General features: G+C 49.3%; 1 protein-coding gene across 1 annotated transcript; it reads left to right on the top strand.

The window, feature by feature from the left end:
- The first annotated feature begins 680 nt into the window (after nt 1-680).
- Nucleotides 681-3,486, top strand: LOC124679333 (probable amidase At4g34880). The gene is made up of 5 exons (XM_047215112.1): nt 681-1,187; nt 1,298-1,512; nt 2,469-2,708; nt 2,846-3,044; nt 3,129-3,486. Exons 1-5 carry the CDS (start codon nt 681-683, stop codon nt 3,483-3,485), a joined length of 1,518 nt encoding a protein of 505 aa, XP_047071068.1. The 3' UTR covers nt 3,486.
- Nucleotides 3,487-16,490: the final 13,004 nt, after the last annotated feature.

The raw sequence follows: 16,490 nt of genomic DNA, 5'->3' as shown, positions 1-16,490 counted from the left end.
GCAAGATATGCAACGTCTTTGCCAGCCGGAAGACACGTTTGGTTCTTGGAACCACCAGTAGGTTTAAACATGCCCGTAACTATCATTTCTACTTGAATAAAGGCATGTGAGCTCTCAAAAAAAAGGTGGTTGATGCAGCACCCTCTCTTTTGCATTCATTATAATATGTTGAATATATTTTGTAATCTGAAATGAACAAATGACTAAAACCACAAAGTACTTTTTAACATTATAATGAAATAAAATGAATTTGTTAAAACATAATTAAAATGGTCCACCATAATGCTAGGCTAAGACAAGTGGATGAAAATGGGGTAGGAAGGATAAACTTGTTGCGGATTCCCATAGGTCAAACGGAACTTATAATGACCACCTCTGTTTGTATTATCCGTTGGCAAGATATGAGATGCAGTTTGTATAATTTTGCCAATTGGAGTGCATCACGTGATACCCATGACGATGGGTGGTGTCTCGCTAGCAAAACCACCATTGTTTATCAGAGCACAGCTTCTAATAAGTATGGTTATTTAATCTCTATAAGTTGTTCATATCGATAGGCCTAATCTCCTTACGGGTCAAGAATAATCAATTCCTGTAGTAATGCACATATAAGTAGGGTGCAGCCTGAGTTGAGCTGACCACAGACCACAGTTCAGTGGACAGAGACTACACATTCGACAATGCCGCGTCTGCTCCTGGCACTGGCCGCCGCCCTCGTGCTGCTCGCCGGCGGCGCTCATGGCTTCCGGATCGAGGAGGCGAGCCTGGCAACCATCCAGCAGGGCTTCGGAAACGGCAGCCTCACCTCGGTGCAGCTCGTCCGGTTCTACCTCGACCGCATCCGGGGCCTGAACCCGCTCCTCCACGCCGTCGTCGAGGTCAACCCGGACGCGCTCCGCCACGCCGCGCGGGCCGACGCCGAGCGCCGGCGCTCCTCCGGCGCCGGCGGGCTCCTCCACGGCGTGCCCGTCCTGCTCAAGGACAACATCGGCACCCGCGACGCGCTCAACACGACGGCCGGCTCGCTCGCGCTGCTGGGCTCCGTGCCGCCGAGGGACGCCGGCGTGGTTTCCCGCCTCAGGCGCGCCGGCGCCGTGGTGCTGGGCAAGGCGAACATGGACGAGTGGGCCAACTTCCGCAGCCTCCCCGGCACCGACGGCTGGAGCGCCCGCGGCGGCCAGGCCAGGGTATGCATGGGATCTCATCTCCCTCGTTCTAGCTAGCTAGCTCCAATCAATGGCGCGCGCGCGATAGAGAGAATGCATGGGATTGGATTGATATTGTGGTGTTGGTGCAGAACCCGTACGTGCTGACGGCGAGCCCATGCGGGTCCAGCACCGGGTCGTCCATCGCGGCGGCGGCAAGCATGGCGGCGGTGACGCTGGGGACGGAGACGGACGGCTCCATACTGTGCCCGGCGTCGCTGAACTCGGTGGTCGGGATCAAGCCAACGGTGGGGTTGACCAGCCGGGCCGGCGTCGTCCCCATCTCACCTAGGCAAGACACTATTGGGTAAGTAAAACTATAAATCTTAGCTACTAGTAGAAACTAAATCTTGTTTGGTAGCTAGTTGATGACCCCAAGGCTCAAAAAATATATAGTCTTCTAGCCTTTGTCTTAAACCAAACTTACTAAACTTGATCAACATTATAGGAAAGTGCAGCAATATTTATGGCACTAAATTAGTACCACTATATTTGTTTTGAAATATAGTTTCACAATATTATATACTCTGATTTTATGTTATATATGTTGCTAGTAGAATAAACCTAGATATACACTTATGTTTCTAGTAGACACGATTTATTTTTTGTGCACGGGGGAATTAATAAAGAATGTAGTTCATATCGGCCAGCTTTCCGCAATGTGGGAAGAACACTATATTTTCATATTATATGTATTTGTTATTAAGGATATCGATATTTTTCTTATATTTTTTGTCAGCTTTGAAATTTTTAACTTTCAATAAACACAGAACGCGAATTTAATTAAAACGGAGGGAGTATTTCAGTTTCACCATTTATTGAAATAAATAATATTTGTCATCAATTATGTACTTCATGTGCTCTAAACTATAGGCGTACGTCCTTGATTTTTCTGGTCACTGTGACTATAATTTGTATTTGCGAGACAAATAGAGAAATACAATTTATACATTGACAACCTCTATAATTTGCTATATACTAGTGTTCAAAACCGTGCATTAAAGACCATGCAAGTTAAATCAAGCCTTACATTTTGGCATGGAGGTTACAGCTTGATGTCGGCCAAGTTGGTCGATTCAGTCTACATGGATTGAAATTGTATTTTTCAAATGAGATCTTGCCACTAACATTGAAATTTTTGTGAATGTGTTCTTTTCCTCTCTTCTAAGATTTCCAAAAAAAAGAGAAAAAATATCATGGATCTAGGTTCAAACGATAGGATCATTTGAGAAATTGAATCTCGATATTTATTTAAAACCGCAGGCCAATTTGTCGTACCGTGACGGATGCGGTCCACGTGTTGGACGCCATTGTGGGCTATGACGCCCTAGATGCGGCAGCCACGGCCGCAGCTTCCAAGTACATCCCTCATGGTGGATATGCACAGTTCTTGAAGAAAGGTGGGCTGCTGGGGAAGAGGATAGGTGTCCCCAACGGCTTCTTCAACTACGCAAACGGGACGGTGCAACACACTGTTTACCAACAACATTTCTATAGAATGTGGTACTGTTTACATTTTTGTTTTCGATAGAATGCACAATGCTCGCACTATTGCGAAATTTATTAAAAGTAAGAACGGCCAATAGGTGGTGCGTGAATATGGTATCACATAACTTGCATTTTATTTGTTTTTCTTGAAGGTTGCAAGGAGCAACCGTGATCGAGAACCTCGACATAGAAAATCTAAGTGTCATATTGGATTCTCTTAACAACGGCGAACAGATTGCATTAGTAGCAGAGTTCAAGTCTAGCCTGAATTCCTATCTGTCGGACTTGTCAAATTCTCCGGTCAGATCGCTTGCGCAGGTCATAGACTTCAACAATGCACATCCCGTCGAGGTCAGCTCAAACTTTCAGATTCAGATTCCATATTTTCCATTGTAAACGATGGGCGACATTTACATATGTGCATGCATGACACAGGAGAAGCTGAAGGAGAACGGGCAGCTCATCTTCCTGGTATCCGAGAACACGACTGGCATCGGTGCCATGGAGAAAGCGGCGATCAGCCGGTTGAACAAGCTCTCTGCCGACGGGCTGGAGAAGCTGATGAAGGAGCACGAGCTGGACGCCGTCGTGACGCCTGACAGCGCATTGGCCCCTGTGCTAGCCATCGGCGGGATGCCAGCGATCACCGTGCCGGCCGGGTACGGCGATTCAGGGGTGCCGTTCGGTCTCTCCTTCGGTGGGTTGAGAGGGTACGAGCCAAGGCTGATCGAAATGGCGTATGCTTTTGAGCAGATTACAAATGTCAGGAAGACTCCCACGTTCTTGCCATAATTCAGCCAAGGCAGAAATGTAGCCTTTTTTTTCATGTATGTGTATGGGACGTATGGTGCAATCATTTCGCGAATTGTTTGAGAAACATTCAAATACTTTAGTGGTCCGGCCCTCCTATGTTCCTCAATATCTCTTCTGCTTTGTTTGGATGTTTGCATTGGGGGCTAGGTATTGTATTGGGCTGAATGTCCAATACCCAGGATATTGACATTGAGATCAAATGCCAATATTTCTGTTTGGCTGTGTTAGATCTTGAGAACCTAGACTAGATATTGAAGTTGACTACCAAATGTTGTATGGATGATAAAAATGATAAATTGCATTGTAAAGGACTTAACCGTTATACCGTGTTATGTATTATAAAAAGGTATACAACAGATACTATCAGAAATCGTCAACAAGCACTATCACACAAATCAGTCATCAGAGCACGTTAATCTAGCCTACACATTCATAGGCAAAGCATCAACACATTACACATGACATGTAACAGTGCATCATATCGTTGAAGATAGAGTGAGAAATTAGGGACGACAGAGCAGGAAGGCTTCACGTCCTATCTCAGGGGTAGCGGGGGCAGGTCTTGCAGCAAGAAACCCGTGTCGTACGACAGTCGCCGGAGCTCGGGAGGTAGGTTCGCTGGCCGCCGGAGCAAGGTCGATTCATGCACATAAAAATACATGGATGAGGGGCGGGAGAGAGAGAGCTGCGGGGATTGGAAGGTCGGGCGGGAGGCCGGGGCCATTCTCAGACGAAAATGCCATTTACCTAACAATTCCCTTTACTTGATCTTAAGGTACTAACTTCCATGCCCTCCTCCATTTAACCCCATCGGTATTACTTTTTTTTTTCACTATCACCTTGCTAAAAGAATCTCGACCAAAAATATTCTAATATTTGCAAAACACTTTTAGGTAGGTGGAAGAAAAAATCATAAATTGTAGCATATTACATAGTACCGAATTAATGAGAACTAATCTTCCACTGAGGGATAGTTACTTTTCTTTTGAACTACTTAATCTCTTTTTTTGTAGTCTTTTCTCGATGTGTTTCTATTCAGCGTTTGAAGTCTCAAATAATGTATCGAGAGATCTAAATAGATGATAGGAAACCGAGCTTGCCCATAGGAAAAAAGTTCGGCATAAAGGGCAGCCTCGTCGCGTGCCTCATCGAAGAAAAATAGTTCAGTTTTGTTCAAAATTTATTTTGATTCCAGAAAGTTGCTCAAAAGCCTATAAATTAATATCAGGTTTCGATTTTTTTCAAGATCATTTTCCATAAAGAGAATCGTATTGTTAGCATATTGAAGGATAAGCAGTCTACCATCGATAAGGTGTGGAACTACTCCTTCGATTTAGCATCTTTTCTAGCACCCTCTATTATTATAGATAAAATATCAGCCACAACATGATTATAATGGATCGCCTTGGCTTAACCGTTTTTTACTTTGCAATCATCTATCAATTGTTATCATTGACTTTGATGGTCACACTGGCCTCCGAAAACAAAGTTATGGATTAGAGCACACTCCTCAACAGAAAAACTTACATTCTTAAAGCATCTTCAGTCGCGTCCCCCAAAGCGATTTTGGAGCGCGCCGGACAAAAAAACATTCCCAGCCACGTCCCCCAAAGCCGCTTTTTGTCCGGCGCGCCTCGATACGGTGTCCGGCGCCCCGAGCCCGTCCCCGCCTCACAGGGGATGCACCGGGGATGCCGGACGTACCGAAAAGCGAGGCGGGGAGTGGCGGGGCCGACCCATCAGCGGCACATTGAATTTTAACCTAACCGTCGCCTACCTCGCGACGGAAGTTATTGGCGCGCAGCGACGATGCAGTTCCCGCAGAGGCGCAGCGAGGCATCTAGTCGCGCCTAGCTCTGCGTGCCGTCGTTAATGAGCGCCACCGCTCCCCCGCCTCCCCCCGGCCTATAAAAAAGGGCCGCCTCTCATCGTCCCTCTCACACACAAACTGTAGAGCTGTTGCCTACCAAAACCCACCGGCGAGCAGCGACGGGCAACACGGAGAGCCGGGAGGCTCCCAGGACTGCTGGTGGATCCTGGTCCCTCGGGCAACGGCCCGCAATGCTCCGGCACACGTCCTGGCGTTTGCGAGGGCGTGCCACCTGACCTATACCTGGTCAGGAAGGTGACGGATTGCTTCGATTAGTTTCTGCATGGCAAACACGTAAACATTAAATACGAGCCCCGATCGGCTCTTAGGTTGCCTCGTGGATCGGCTCAAAGAGCCGATTGCCCCATGGTTTATGTTGGATTTACAATGACATGGGGATCATGCTTAATCAATATTGAGTTAAACTAATCTACGATAGTCTAGGGTTTTCACCGCATAACCGGAACATCCTACGCGTAGTTGAGCCTAGCAGGTACATAAGATGATGGAAAACCAGCCCTAAAGAGGCCTAAAAACCAACATGAAGTTGATCCCCGGAACAATCCCTCTAGGGCTTAATAAACCACACCTTACGCGCTACCGGATCGTTCAACCCGTTTATAAGGCCTAACCATGCGGATATCAAACCAATCCTTGAAGAACAAGGAACAACTATAACGGATCAGATCTACTAAATAAAGAACAAGCAAGATGCTGCCCTTACACCTAAGATAGGTGTAAGGGCAGCTAGATATCGAGGGGTAGCGTAGCTAAGCACGTATATCATGAAAGCATCGACGTCAACCCCAAAACACCTAAGATAAGGGTGTTGCTCGCCATCAAAAAGGCTTCAGCACGAGCAACACCAACAACGAATAAACTGATACTGCCTAGATCGCAAGATGCGATCTAGGCAGCATGTTGCTTACCCGGGAGAAACCCTCGAAACAAGGGGTGGCGATGCGCCTAGATTGATTTGTTGTGAACGTGATCGTCCTCCTTTCTCAATAACCCTAGATACATATTTATAGTCCGTAGACTTTCTAACTTGGGAATAAACCCAATTGTGTACGAGCTAAACTCTATCTCTTAATTCTAACCGACACATATCCTACTATAATTCACAGATACACGGGCAATCTAGCCCAAACTTCTTATACAAGGCCGGTTCAGGAACATTTTCCGTGCATATTCTCTAAGCCCATTTAATCACGGCCCATCTCCAGACTTGGTTAAAATCTGGTGATAACACATGCCCCCCTGGTTTTGGCAATGATAATTTCAAAACCACTCTGTTTTTTCTTCGTAGGGTCACGTCGTGGCAGAGCAGAAACGTCACAGTATCCTTCATCATGATGCCTTGCCTTCTCAACTCCTCTGCATGATTTGATAGCTTTGGCACCATGTCCTCGGAAACCGCCACAGCATTAAATCTCCACTATATCCCCTTTATTTAACCGCGTCGAGTAACTCGCTTCTTCATCCCCTACTCAGCACTAGCCATCGAAATGCCCTCCTCTCCACCATGGACTCCTCCTCCTCCTCTACTTCATCGGCTCTCTCCTTCCAATCCTCTTCCTCGAGCGAGCCGATGTTGAAGTACGACCAGACGGAGGTGTACAACAAGCGTGCTCCCGAGCAATGGGATGAGCGGGAGTGGGACTTCGACTTCGTGCCAGATGGCCCACCCCTGGCCTTCACCGGGTCAGATGGTGATTTGCCTCTGACCGACGGGGAGGACGACCTCCGGTTCCTCGTCGACGGGGAACTGGAGGCGGAGAGTGAGGATGACCTCTTCTCCTGGGGTGGCTTCACCTCCTCCAACAAAGAGGAGGAGGAGGAAGACGAGGAGGACGACACCTCCTCCGACGAAGAGGAGGAAGAGGAGGACGACACCTCCTCCGACGAGCCGCCGGCGAAACGCTTCCGCGCCGGGTCGGATGACGATGAAGACGACGACGACGAGGAGGAAGAAGCCCCCGCCGAGGGCTACGGCAGCAGCGACGAGGAGCTCGCCAGCAGCAGCACCGACGGCGGCTATGACGGCGACGACGAGGACAGCGACAGCCCTTAGATTAGAGACTACTAGCATAGGACTAGTAGTAGCAATCTGCTCTCCTTTTGTTCTTCCTTTTCTGAGCAATCGGCTCCTCTTTGTAAGAAATCCCCTTTTAATCAATTAAGAAGGATTCCATGCTTAATTCTTCCGATTATCAAAATAAATCATTGCTCAAAAAGCCGATGGCAACGCATCGGTCTTTACCAAAAACGCCAACCAAGCCAGTCCCAAAATTCGAAAGGTGACCTGATACTTGCTTGTGGCAGTTGTTCCTCTATAGTCGATGGCTACGCATCGGCTTTTAGTTCTAAAGTCGATGACAGTGCATCGGCTGTGCTTTGCATATAAATTTTTTTTACTGGCCGATTTCATGCATCGGCCCCCATATTTCACTGTCCATCATCCCACATACTCGGGAAATACTTCTTGAGATGCTGACCATTGACAGCCACTGGGAACTTCGCACCACTCAGCTCCTCAAGCATGTATGCATTGCCCTTTAAAACTTGGTCGACTCTGTACGGCCCGTGCCAATTTGGAGACCATTTACCATACGCCTTGTCCTTAGTCCCCAACGGCAATACAGCTTCCCATACCAGATCACCAACGTGGAACTCCTTCGGCTTCACCTTCTTATTATATGCACGAGCTACCTTGGATTTGTTCTCTTTAATTTTCTCAAGCGATCAAAGTCTAAGTTCCGTCAGATCCTCGACGCTATCAGTCATCAGAGTCGCGTATTCTTCCGTTGTTAAGTCATTCTGAAACGTGACACGTCCCGACCCAACTGTGATCTCCCAGGGTAACACGGCTTCTTGTCCATAGACCAGATGGTATGGCGAGGTTTTTATCGCTCCATGACACGACATACGATAAGCCCACAGAGCTTCTGACAATACCTCGTGCCAACGTCTAGGGTGCTCATCAACTTTTCTCTTGATCAGCTTAATAAGGCTCTGGTTGGACGCTTCAGCTTGCCCATTTGCCTGAGCACAGTATGGAGACGATCGGATCAGCTTAATTCCCATGTCGTCGCAGAACTTTCTGAACTCTTTAGAAATGAAGACCGACCCTCCATCGGTCGTGATAGTCTGGGGAATCCCGAATCTATGAATGATATGTTCTTTCACAAAATTGATAACATCTTCTGATTTTACTGACTTCATAGGGACGGCTTCCACCCATTTAGTGAAATAATCTGTAATGGCCAAAATCCACTCGTGGCCTTTGCTCGATGCAGGATGGATTTTGCCGATCATATCCATGCCCCAACCTCGAAATGGCCAAGGCTTGATGATGGGGTTCATTGCTGACGCGGGAACCATCTGAATTTTCCCAAACTTCGGACATGCTTGACACCCTTTATAGTAATTAAAACAATCCTCCAGCATGGTGGGCCAATAAAACCCTGATCGCCTGATCAACCATTTCATCTTATGAGCCGACTGATGAGTTCCACAGACGCCTTCGTGTACCTCGTGTAAGAGCCGATTTGACTCGGCTGGCCCTAAACATCTGAGAAGTAATCCTTCCAAAGTCCTGTAGAACATGTCATCTCCAATAAGGACATACTTCATGGCCTTGTACCTTATCCGTTTAGGTGCCCCCCGAGCCGAATCTTTCAAGTAATTGAAGATATCGTCTCTCCGATCATCCGGTTCCATGAAGCATGCACTGGACATCGGCTCCATCTACTATGTCCTTGTAGCCTGACGCCATCTGTGCGAGATCGTTTGCCTCTATATTCTGCGACCTCGGGACCCAGTTGAAGTTTATGTACCTAAATTGTGCCATCAGCTCACGGCATTGCATCCATAATGGGAAGAGCGACTCGCTCTCACATTTATATTCGTCCGTGAGCTGGGAAATCACCAACTTTGAGTCTCCAAAAGTTCCACTGCTTACGCCCGGCTTCAATAAGCAACTCCATCCCCTTACGTACTGCTTCGTACTCGGCAACATTGTTGGTGCAAGGGGTAGATAGCCTGATGGATAAGGAGTAGGTTGCCCCCCGGGGCGACACGAGTAGAATGCCGATGCCGCAACCATCATCGCAAACCAATCCATCGAAAAACATGGCCCATGCACGTACAGACAGTGCTGCTATATTCGTGTTGATTCGTTCAGCGATAAGATCGGCCAGCGCCTGTCCTTTGACTGCTTTCGCAGGTTGATACCGGAGATCCAATTCCGATAATGCAAACATCCACTTACCGAGTCGGCCTTTCAACACCGGAGCCGACAGCATGTGTTTGATGACGTCTGATTTGCAGATGATGACGATTTCTGCTGTCAGAAAGATGTGACGAAGTTTGGTGCAGGTAAAAAATAGGCAGAGGCACAACTTCTCGATCTCAGGGTACCTAGTCTCTGCATCCAACATCCTTCTGCTGAGGTAGAAAGCGACTCTTTCCATACCATCATAGATTTGCACTACCACTGAGGCGATGGAAGTGTCGGCCTATCGACGAGTAAATATAGAATGGTCTGTCTTGCTGGAGCGGAACCAACACGGGTGGCTTCGTTAGATATTCTTTAATCTCATGAAACGCTCTCTGTTGCTCTGCCCCCCAGTGAAACTCCTCATCAGGTTTGATTTTTACCAATCCCATGAACGGCTCAATTCGCCCTGACAGATTAGAGATGAACCTTCTGACGAAGTTGATTTTGCCGATGAGACTTTGGAGTTCCTTTTTTGTGGTAGGCAACTTCATTGTTCGTACTGCCTCTTGACTTTTCAGGCCGATCTCAATTCCACGTTCATGTACTAGGAAGCCCAGGAATTGACCGGCAGTCACACCAAAGGCACACTTTTTTGGATTCATTCTTAGTCCGAACTTTCTAGTTCGGTCCAGGATGCGTCGCAAATCCTCCAGGTGTCCCTCCACTGAGACAGACTTGACCACCACGTCATCAATGTAGATCTCCACCAACTTGCCGATCAGATCATGAAAGATGTAATTCATGGCTCGTTGGTATGTTGCACCGGCATTTTTCAGCCCAAATGTCATGACCACATACTCAAACAAGCCCACCGAACCTGGTACTCTGAATGCAGTCTTGTGTATATCTTCCGGAGCCATGAAAATCTGGTTGTAACCGGCATTGCCATCCATGAAGCTTAGAACCTTATGACCAGCCGATGCATTGATCAACGTCTCGGCTACCTGTTGCGGCCAGAAACCCACCGGCGGGCAGCGACGGGCAACACCGTAGAGCCGGGAATCTCCCAGGAGTGCGGCTGGCCCTGGTCCCTCCGAGCGACAGCCCGCAAAGCCTTCGGCACGCACGTCCGATGCTGATGCAAGGGCGTGCCACCTGACCTATACCTGGTCAGGAAGGTGTTGGATGATGCCTCGCTTAGTTTCCTGCATGGCATACACGTAAACATTAAATACGAGCCTCGATCGGCTCTCAGGTTATCCTGTGAATCGGCTCAAGGAGCCGATCCACCCATGATGCGTACGAGGTGTACGATCAGATGGTGGTCCTGCTTGATCAAGATAAAGCTAAAGCGACCTACTACGATTTGGGGTTTTCACCGCATAATCGGAACATCCTACTCGTGATTGAGCCTGGCGGCCACGCACGGCGATCGTAAACCGACCCTAGACAAGGCCTAAAAACCAACACGGAGTTGATCCTCGGAACATCCTGTCTAGGGCTAGCAAACTACACCCTACGCGCCACTCTGGATCCTTCAACCCGTTTGTAAGGCCTAACAATGCAGATATTAAACTAATCCTTGAAGAACAAGGAGCAATCATAACGGATCGGATCTACTAGATAATGATCAAGCGGGGTGCCGCCCTTACACCCAAGATAGGTGTAAGGGCGGCTAGATGCCTAAGGGTTGCACGACGATAGCATATGATATGATGAACAATGCTAACCCTAAAACATCTATGATAACTACGTTGCTCGCCGTCAAAAAGGCTTCAGCACGAGCAACGCATGAAAGACGAATAAACGTGTGCTGCCTAGATCGCAAGATGCGATCTAGGCAGCATGGTGCTTACCCGGAAGAAACCCTCGAGACGGGGGAGTTGGCGATGCGCCTAGATTGGTTTGTGGTGAACGTGATTGTTGTTTATTTCATAAACCCTAGATACATATTTATAGTCCGTAGACTTTCTAACGTGGGAATAATCCCAACCGGGCACGAGCCCAAACTCTAACCGACACGTATCCTACTATGGTACAGATACACGGGCAAACTAGCCCAAAATTTGTATACAAGGCCGATTCATGTATTCCTCCTATGTGTATTCTTCAAGCCCATCTCCAATCGCGGCCCACCTCTGATCCGGTCAAATTATGGTGATAACACATGCCCCCCTGGTTTTGGAAATGACAATTCCAAAATCATTATGCTTCTCTTTCGTCGGGTCATGTCGTGGCAGAGCAGAACTGCCGCAGAATCTTTCATCATTTCGCCTCGCCTCCTTGGCTTCTCTGCGCGAATTGATAGTTTCGGCATCACGTCCTCGAGAACCGTCATAGCATTAAATCTCCACTACAACCCCTTTATTTATCTGTGCCGAACGGCTCGCCCCTTCATCCCCCTGCTCTGTTCTGTCCACCAGCACCCAAAAAACCCTCTTCCCCTGTAGCAATGTCTTCCTCTTCCTCTACCTCCTCAGGCCTCTCCCCCCAATCTCCACCGAAGAGAAAGAGTGAAGACGACTTCCACTCCGGGGCGAACCCCATCCCCTCCGACAAGGAGGAGAAAGAAGAAGAAGTAGAGAAGAAAGAGGCCTCCTCCTCCACCAGGAACCCGCCGACGAAGCGCTCCCGCATGTGGGCGGACAGCGAGGACGATGATGATGACGAGGAAGGAGAAGAGGAGGAGGAGGAAGATTCCTCCTCTTCCGCTGGGTACCCGCCGGCGAAGCGCTTCCGCGCTTGGGCGGACAGCGAGGATGATGATGATGACGAGGAAGAAGAAGCTCCGGCCGAAGGCTGGGGCAGCAGCGACGAGGAATTCTCCGGAAGTAGCGCCGACGGCAGCTCCGATGCCGACGATGATGCTAGCGAGGATTAGCAATGTAGGATTAGTAATCCCTGAGCAATCGACTCTTCTTTTGTTCTCCCTTTCTTGAGCAATCGGCTCTTCATTGTAAAAATCCTCCCTTATTAATGAAGAAGACTTTTCTCAGCTGATTCTGTCTCTTTTCACACTTTGCCGATTAAAGCGAGTCGACACATTAAGAGCCGATGGCAGAGCATCGGCCCTTGCCATAAAACGCGAGCAAGGCCAAATCTATCGTCTTTCACAAGGTGACCTGCAACCTATCTGAAGGAGCAAAACTCAGATCCCCAAATCACCGTTTGAACAAATTCAGCCCACGGCTATATGAACCTCAGGTGTCGATCATGCAGGTTTGCAACTGCAGCGGTCCCAAGGGCAATATCACCTAATGCCCATGCTATGGTCCCCTTCCAGAAACTCTGGCGATCTTCTTCTGCAAAAGCCCACCACTTCTGCAGAAGCTTATGATGCAGGGTCAGCCGATGACACTCCAATCGGCTTCCCAAGACAGAGTGCCTACCAAATCAGCTGCCCCCGAGCCTCAGCCAAGGCGAGAACGGCGGTGAGGACATACAGTTCAGATTTAATGGACCCGCACTTGAGCAAATCTGAGCAAACTTGCTACCATCAATCACCTTTTCTTCCGTTGAAAGCCGATATTGAAAGTGAAACACCAAATGGCTTAACTGACAAATGGTTGGGAGTCCCCGAAGAGAAGGTTCTAGTCACCAAATCGGCACATTGTCGCTGAGGAAGCTCTCACTGTTCATTCCCTCCAGGAAGCAGAAAGTCATCCGCATCTTGAACACGCAGCAGGTAGATCCTGTGTAATTGTGCTAGAGTCAATGGCTATGCATCGGCTTTGTTCTAAAGTCGATGTCCGTGCATCGGCTGTAATTTTTTTACGGGCCGATTTTTCCTATCGGCCCCCAATGTTTCACTGCACATGTATCGCACATGTTCATCTGATTAGGTGCCCCCCGAGCCGATTCTGCCAGGTAACTGCTGATATCGGCTCTGTGGTTAGCCAAGGCACTATGTATGAACGTCGGCTCTGTTAGGACCAGTGTGGATTTCTTCCAGCGCATCAGCCGACGCAAACCCATTGCCCATTAGATCGACGTTGAACCCGGGCGAGAATGAATGGTGAGGATAATTTTGGCCGATTGCTGGAATCGGCCTCCATGTTGAATTGCTCAATGAAGGTTTTGCAATGTTCCTCCATAGATCCTTGGGGCCGATCACATGGATCGGCATCGCCACGTTTGTCCATAGATGTTGCTCTTGTTACACGGTCGGGCCGGTGGATAAAACCAGCCTAACCCCGTCCTTTGTCACATCGATGCGCTCGCGGTCGTCCAAATTGATGCTCGAGAGTGGCTCTTGGCCCGATGTCTCCCAAACGTTCATGCCGGCCGTTGAAATCTCGGCTGAATCATCTGCGTGGACGACTTCTACTTCATCTCCATCCCATTGTATTAGGCATTGGTGCATCGTGGATGGAATGCAACAGGTTGGCGTGGATCCAATCTCTCCCTAGTAGGACAGCATAGGTGCTCTTGCTTGTCGTCAATAAAGAACGTCGTAGGGACGGTTTTCCTTCCTACTGTCGGATCCACGTTCGGGAACACCTTGTGCGTCGGATGCTTGGCCGTTGAAATCGCTCGGAGTCACATTGGTCTTGATCGAGATCCGAGCTAGAGCGTCCCAACCGACGTAGCATGGAGTATGGCATAATGTTGGCTGCCGCTCCGGTGTCCACCGAGCATCTTGTTGACGAGGCTGCCCATTGATGTAGCCTCGCAAGTACGGGGCCTTCGGATGCACTGTAGCTTCTTTCTCGTGGCTTCTCAAAGATGACCGGCCGTGGGCCGCGATCAAGTTGTGCCACGGGTGCTTCGTCTACTCCTGGAGCACTAAACTCCGTTGGAAGGATGAACACCATGTTTGTGCCGGCCGATGTATCATCATCGGCTTTCTTTTGTACAGGGCGCCACTCTTTCCTTTGTGGCCGACCTTCTTCGTCCGGGGTTCGCTGAATTTTAGCGGCCGGATCAGGCCGCGCCTTCCTCAACGTGTGTAGGTATAACCTTTCGGCTTCCTCCAACCCACGTAGACGCTGAACCCTTCGCTTTTGGGAACGGCTGAGCCCATCAGGGCACCACCTTGGGCGATGATACTTGTCTTCTTCTTCATCATCGTCCTCTAGTTCCTCGAGATCTTCCACCCGAGCGGACTCAGCGTTCTTGCTCCGAGGCGGGAGAGGCCCTAGACGTTTGAATACGGACACGTTAGCTGCATCCTTCTTCTTTTGTTTACATTCTGGGCAGTTGCCGATTGTAGGCAATCGGCTCATTCCTGAATCCCAGCGAGTGTCTGAAGAAGGGGCAGTCCCAGTGCCTATCCACGTCGTCTTGCTCTCTCGACTTTTACTTGGCGTGGCGCTCATATCTCTCCTCGTCGCGATCATGCCGACGACGTCTCCTGTCGTCCCTAGCCAGACGATCTTTTTCGTCATCGTCGTTGTATCGCCGGCGTTGGTCATATTGACCCACATACTTGTTGAGGAGGTGATCGAGAGAGGTCGTTGATATCTTACGTTCCTCACTTCTCCCTCAGTGATGTAGCGCTTGCCATCGTGACGGAGCCGATCGCGTGGAGCGGCTTCCTCTGTGTCCTTGCTATGAGAGCAGCTGCCCTCATCTCCGTCCTTACCAGAGTGGTGCCCAGGTCCTACCATGTTGATATTGCACGAGAAATCTGGCTGGCACCCTCCATGGTAAGTGCACTCCACCATGTTAACGGCGGGGAAGGGGTGTGTGTCGATCTTCATGGCGTACTGGCTGAAAATTAGACGCCCTTGTTCTATCGCCATTTGGACCTGCTGACGCCACACCCTGCAGTCGTTGGTGGCGTGGGTGAACGTGTTATGCCATTTGCATTATGGCTTTCCGTTCAGCTCCTACACCGTGGGGATCTTGTGGCCTTCGGGTAACTTTAGCTGCTTCTCCTTGAGTAAGAGGTCGAAAATTTGCTCAGCTTTGGTCACGTCAAAGTCAAACCCTTTTGGAGGACCTTGTGGCTTGACCCACTTACAGGACACGGGGCTTGCCCCCCGAGTCCATTCGGCTACTGCTACCTCTTGATCTCCCGCAGCACCTTCATCTTCATCTGCCTCAACCAGGACCACCGCACGCTTGAATTTATCCTGGTAAACATGCGGGTGGCGGCTGTTCATATGCGACAGGCTTCTGCACCATGTGCGCCGGTGAAGGGTAGTACGCTGGGAGGCCACGTCCTTGATCGATGATGAGAGACCCACCACCGCCAACTCGACTGCTTCTTTTTCACTCACATGAACCGAATAGCATCGGTTCCTAACGGTCCTGAAGCGGCGGACGTATTCGCCACTTGTTTCCCCGCGCTTCGTCGTACTTGTGCTAGATCGGCAATGCCGGCCTCGGAAGCCTCGAGTGATCGCGTATGTGGAACTGCTCTTCCAACTGCTTCCAAGTCCGGATTGAGTCTGGTGGCAGCGATGTGTACCACCCGAAAGCCGATCCTGTGAGGGATTGTGCGAAGAACCTCACGCGCAGCTCGTCTGATGCTGAGATCGTGCCCAGCTGTGCCAAATATCGGCTCACATGCTCGATGGAGCTGGAACCATCTGATCCATTAAACTTGGTGAAATCAGGGAGCCGATATTTTGGTGGTAGCGGGATCAACTCGTACTCATTGGGGTACGGCTTGGAATAGCCGATTGTCCTCCTTTTCGGCATCATGCCGAACTGGTCTTTCAGGATCGTACAAATCTGATCCGCGGTGATGGCTGCGGGCGTCGAACTGCGAAGATTCGCCGGGGTGGCATACTTAGCCAGCCATGCTTGCTTTTCCAGCTCTGAGCCAACTGCAGGAGCTGAGATCTGGAGGTTTGTCGGAGTGGCATACTTGGCTAGCCACGTCTGCTTCTCAAGATCTATTCCCGACGTTCCTCCTGCTGTTCCAGAAGTCCCTGCTGTTGCA

This window comes from Lolium rigidum, chromosome 7 (genome assembly GCF_022539505.1).
Source record: "Lolium rigidum isolate FL_2022 chromosome 7, APGP_CSIRO_Lrig_0.1, whole genome shotgun sequence".
Lineage (NCBI taxonomy): Eukaryota > Viridiplantae > Streptophyta > Magnoliopsida > Poales > Poaceae > Lolium > Lolium rigidum.
The sequence above is the reverse complement of the archived record's forward strand: the minus strand, read 5'-3'. Positions and strand labels throughout refer to the sequence as shown.

Bases quoted from the DNA above. Each gene is read 5' to 3' on its own strand.
- LOC124679333 (XM_047215112.1), top strand. From the start codon at position 681: ATGCCGCGTCTGCTCCTGGCACTGGCCGCCGCCCTCGTGCTGCTCGCC. The intron at 1,513-2,468 runs GTAAGTAAAACT...TTAAAACCGCAG, and splicing joins CCTAGGCAAGACACTATTGG to GCCAATTTGTCGTACCGTGA. The intron at 3,045-3,128 runs GTCAGCTCAAAC...TGCATGACACAG, and splicing joins ACAATGCACATCCCGTCGAG to GAGAAGCTGAAGGAGAACGG.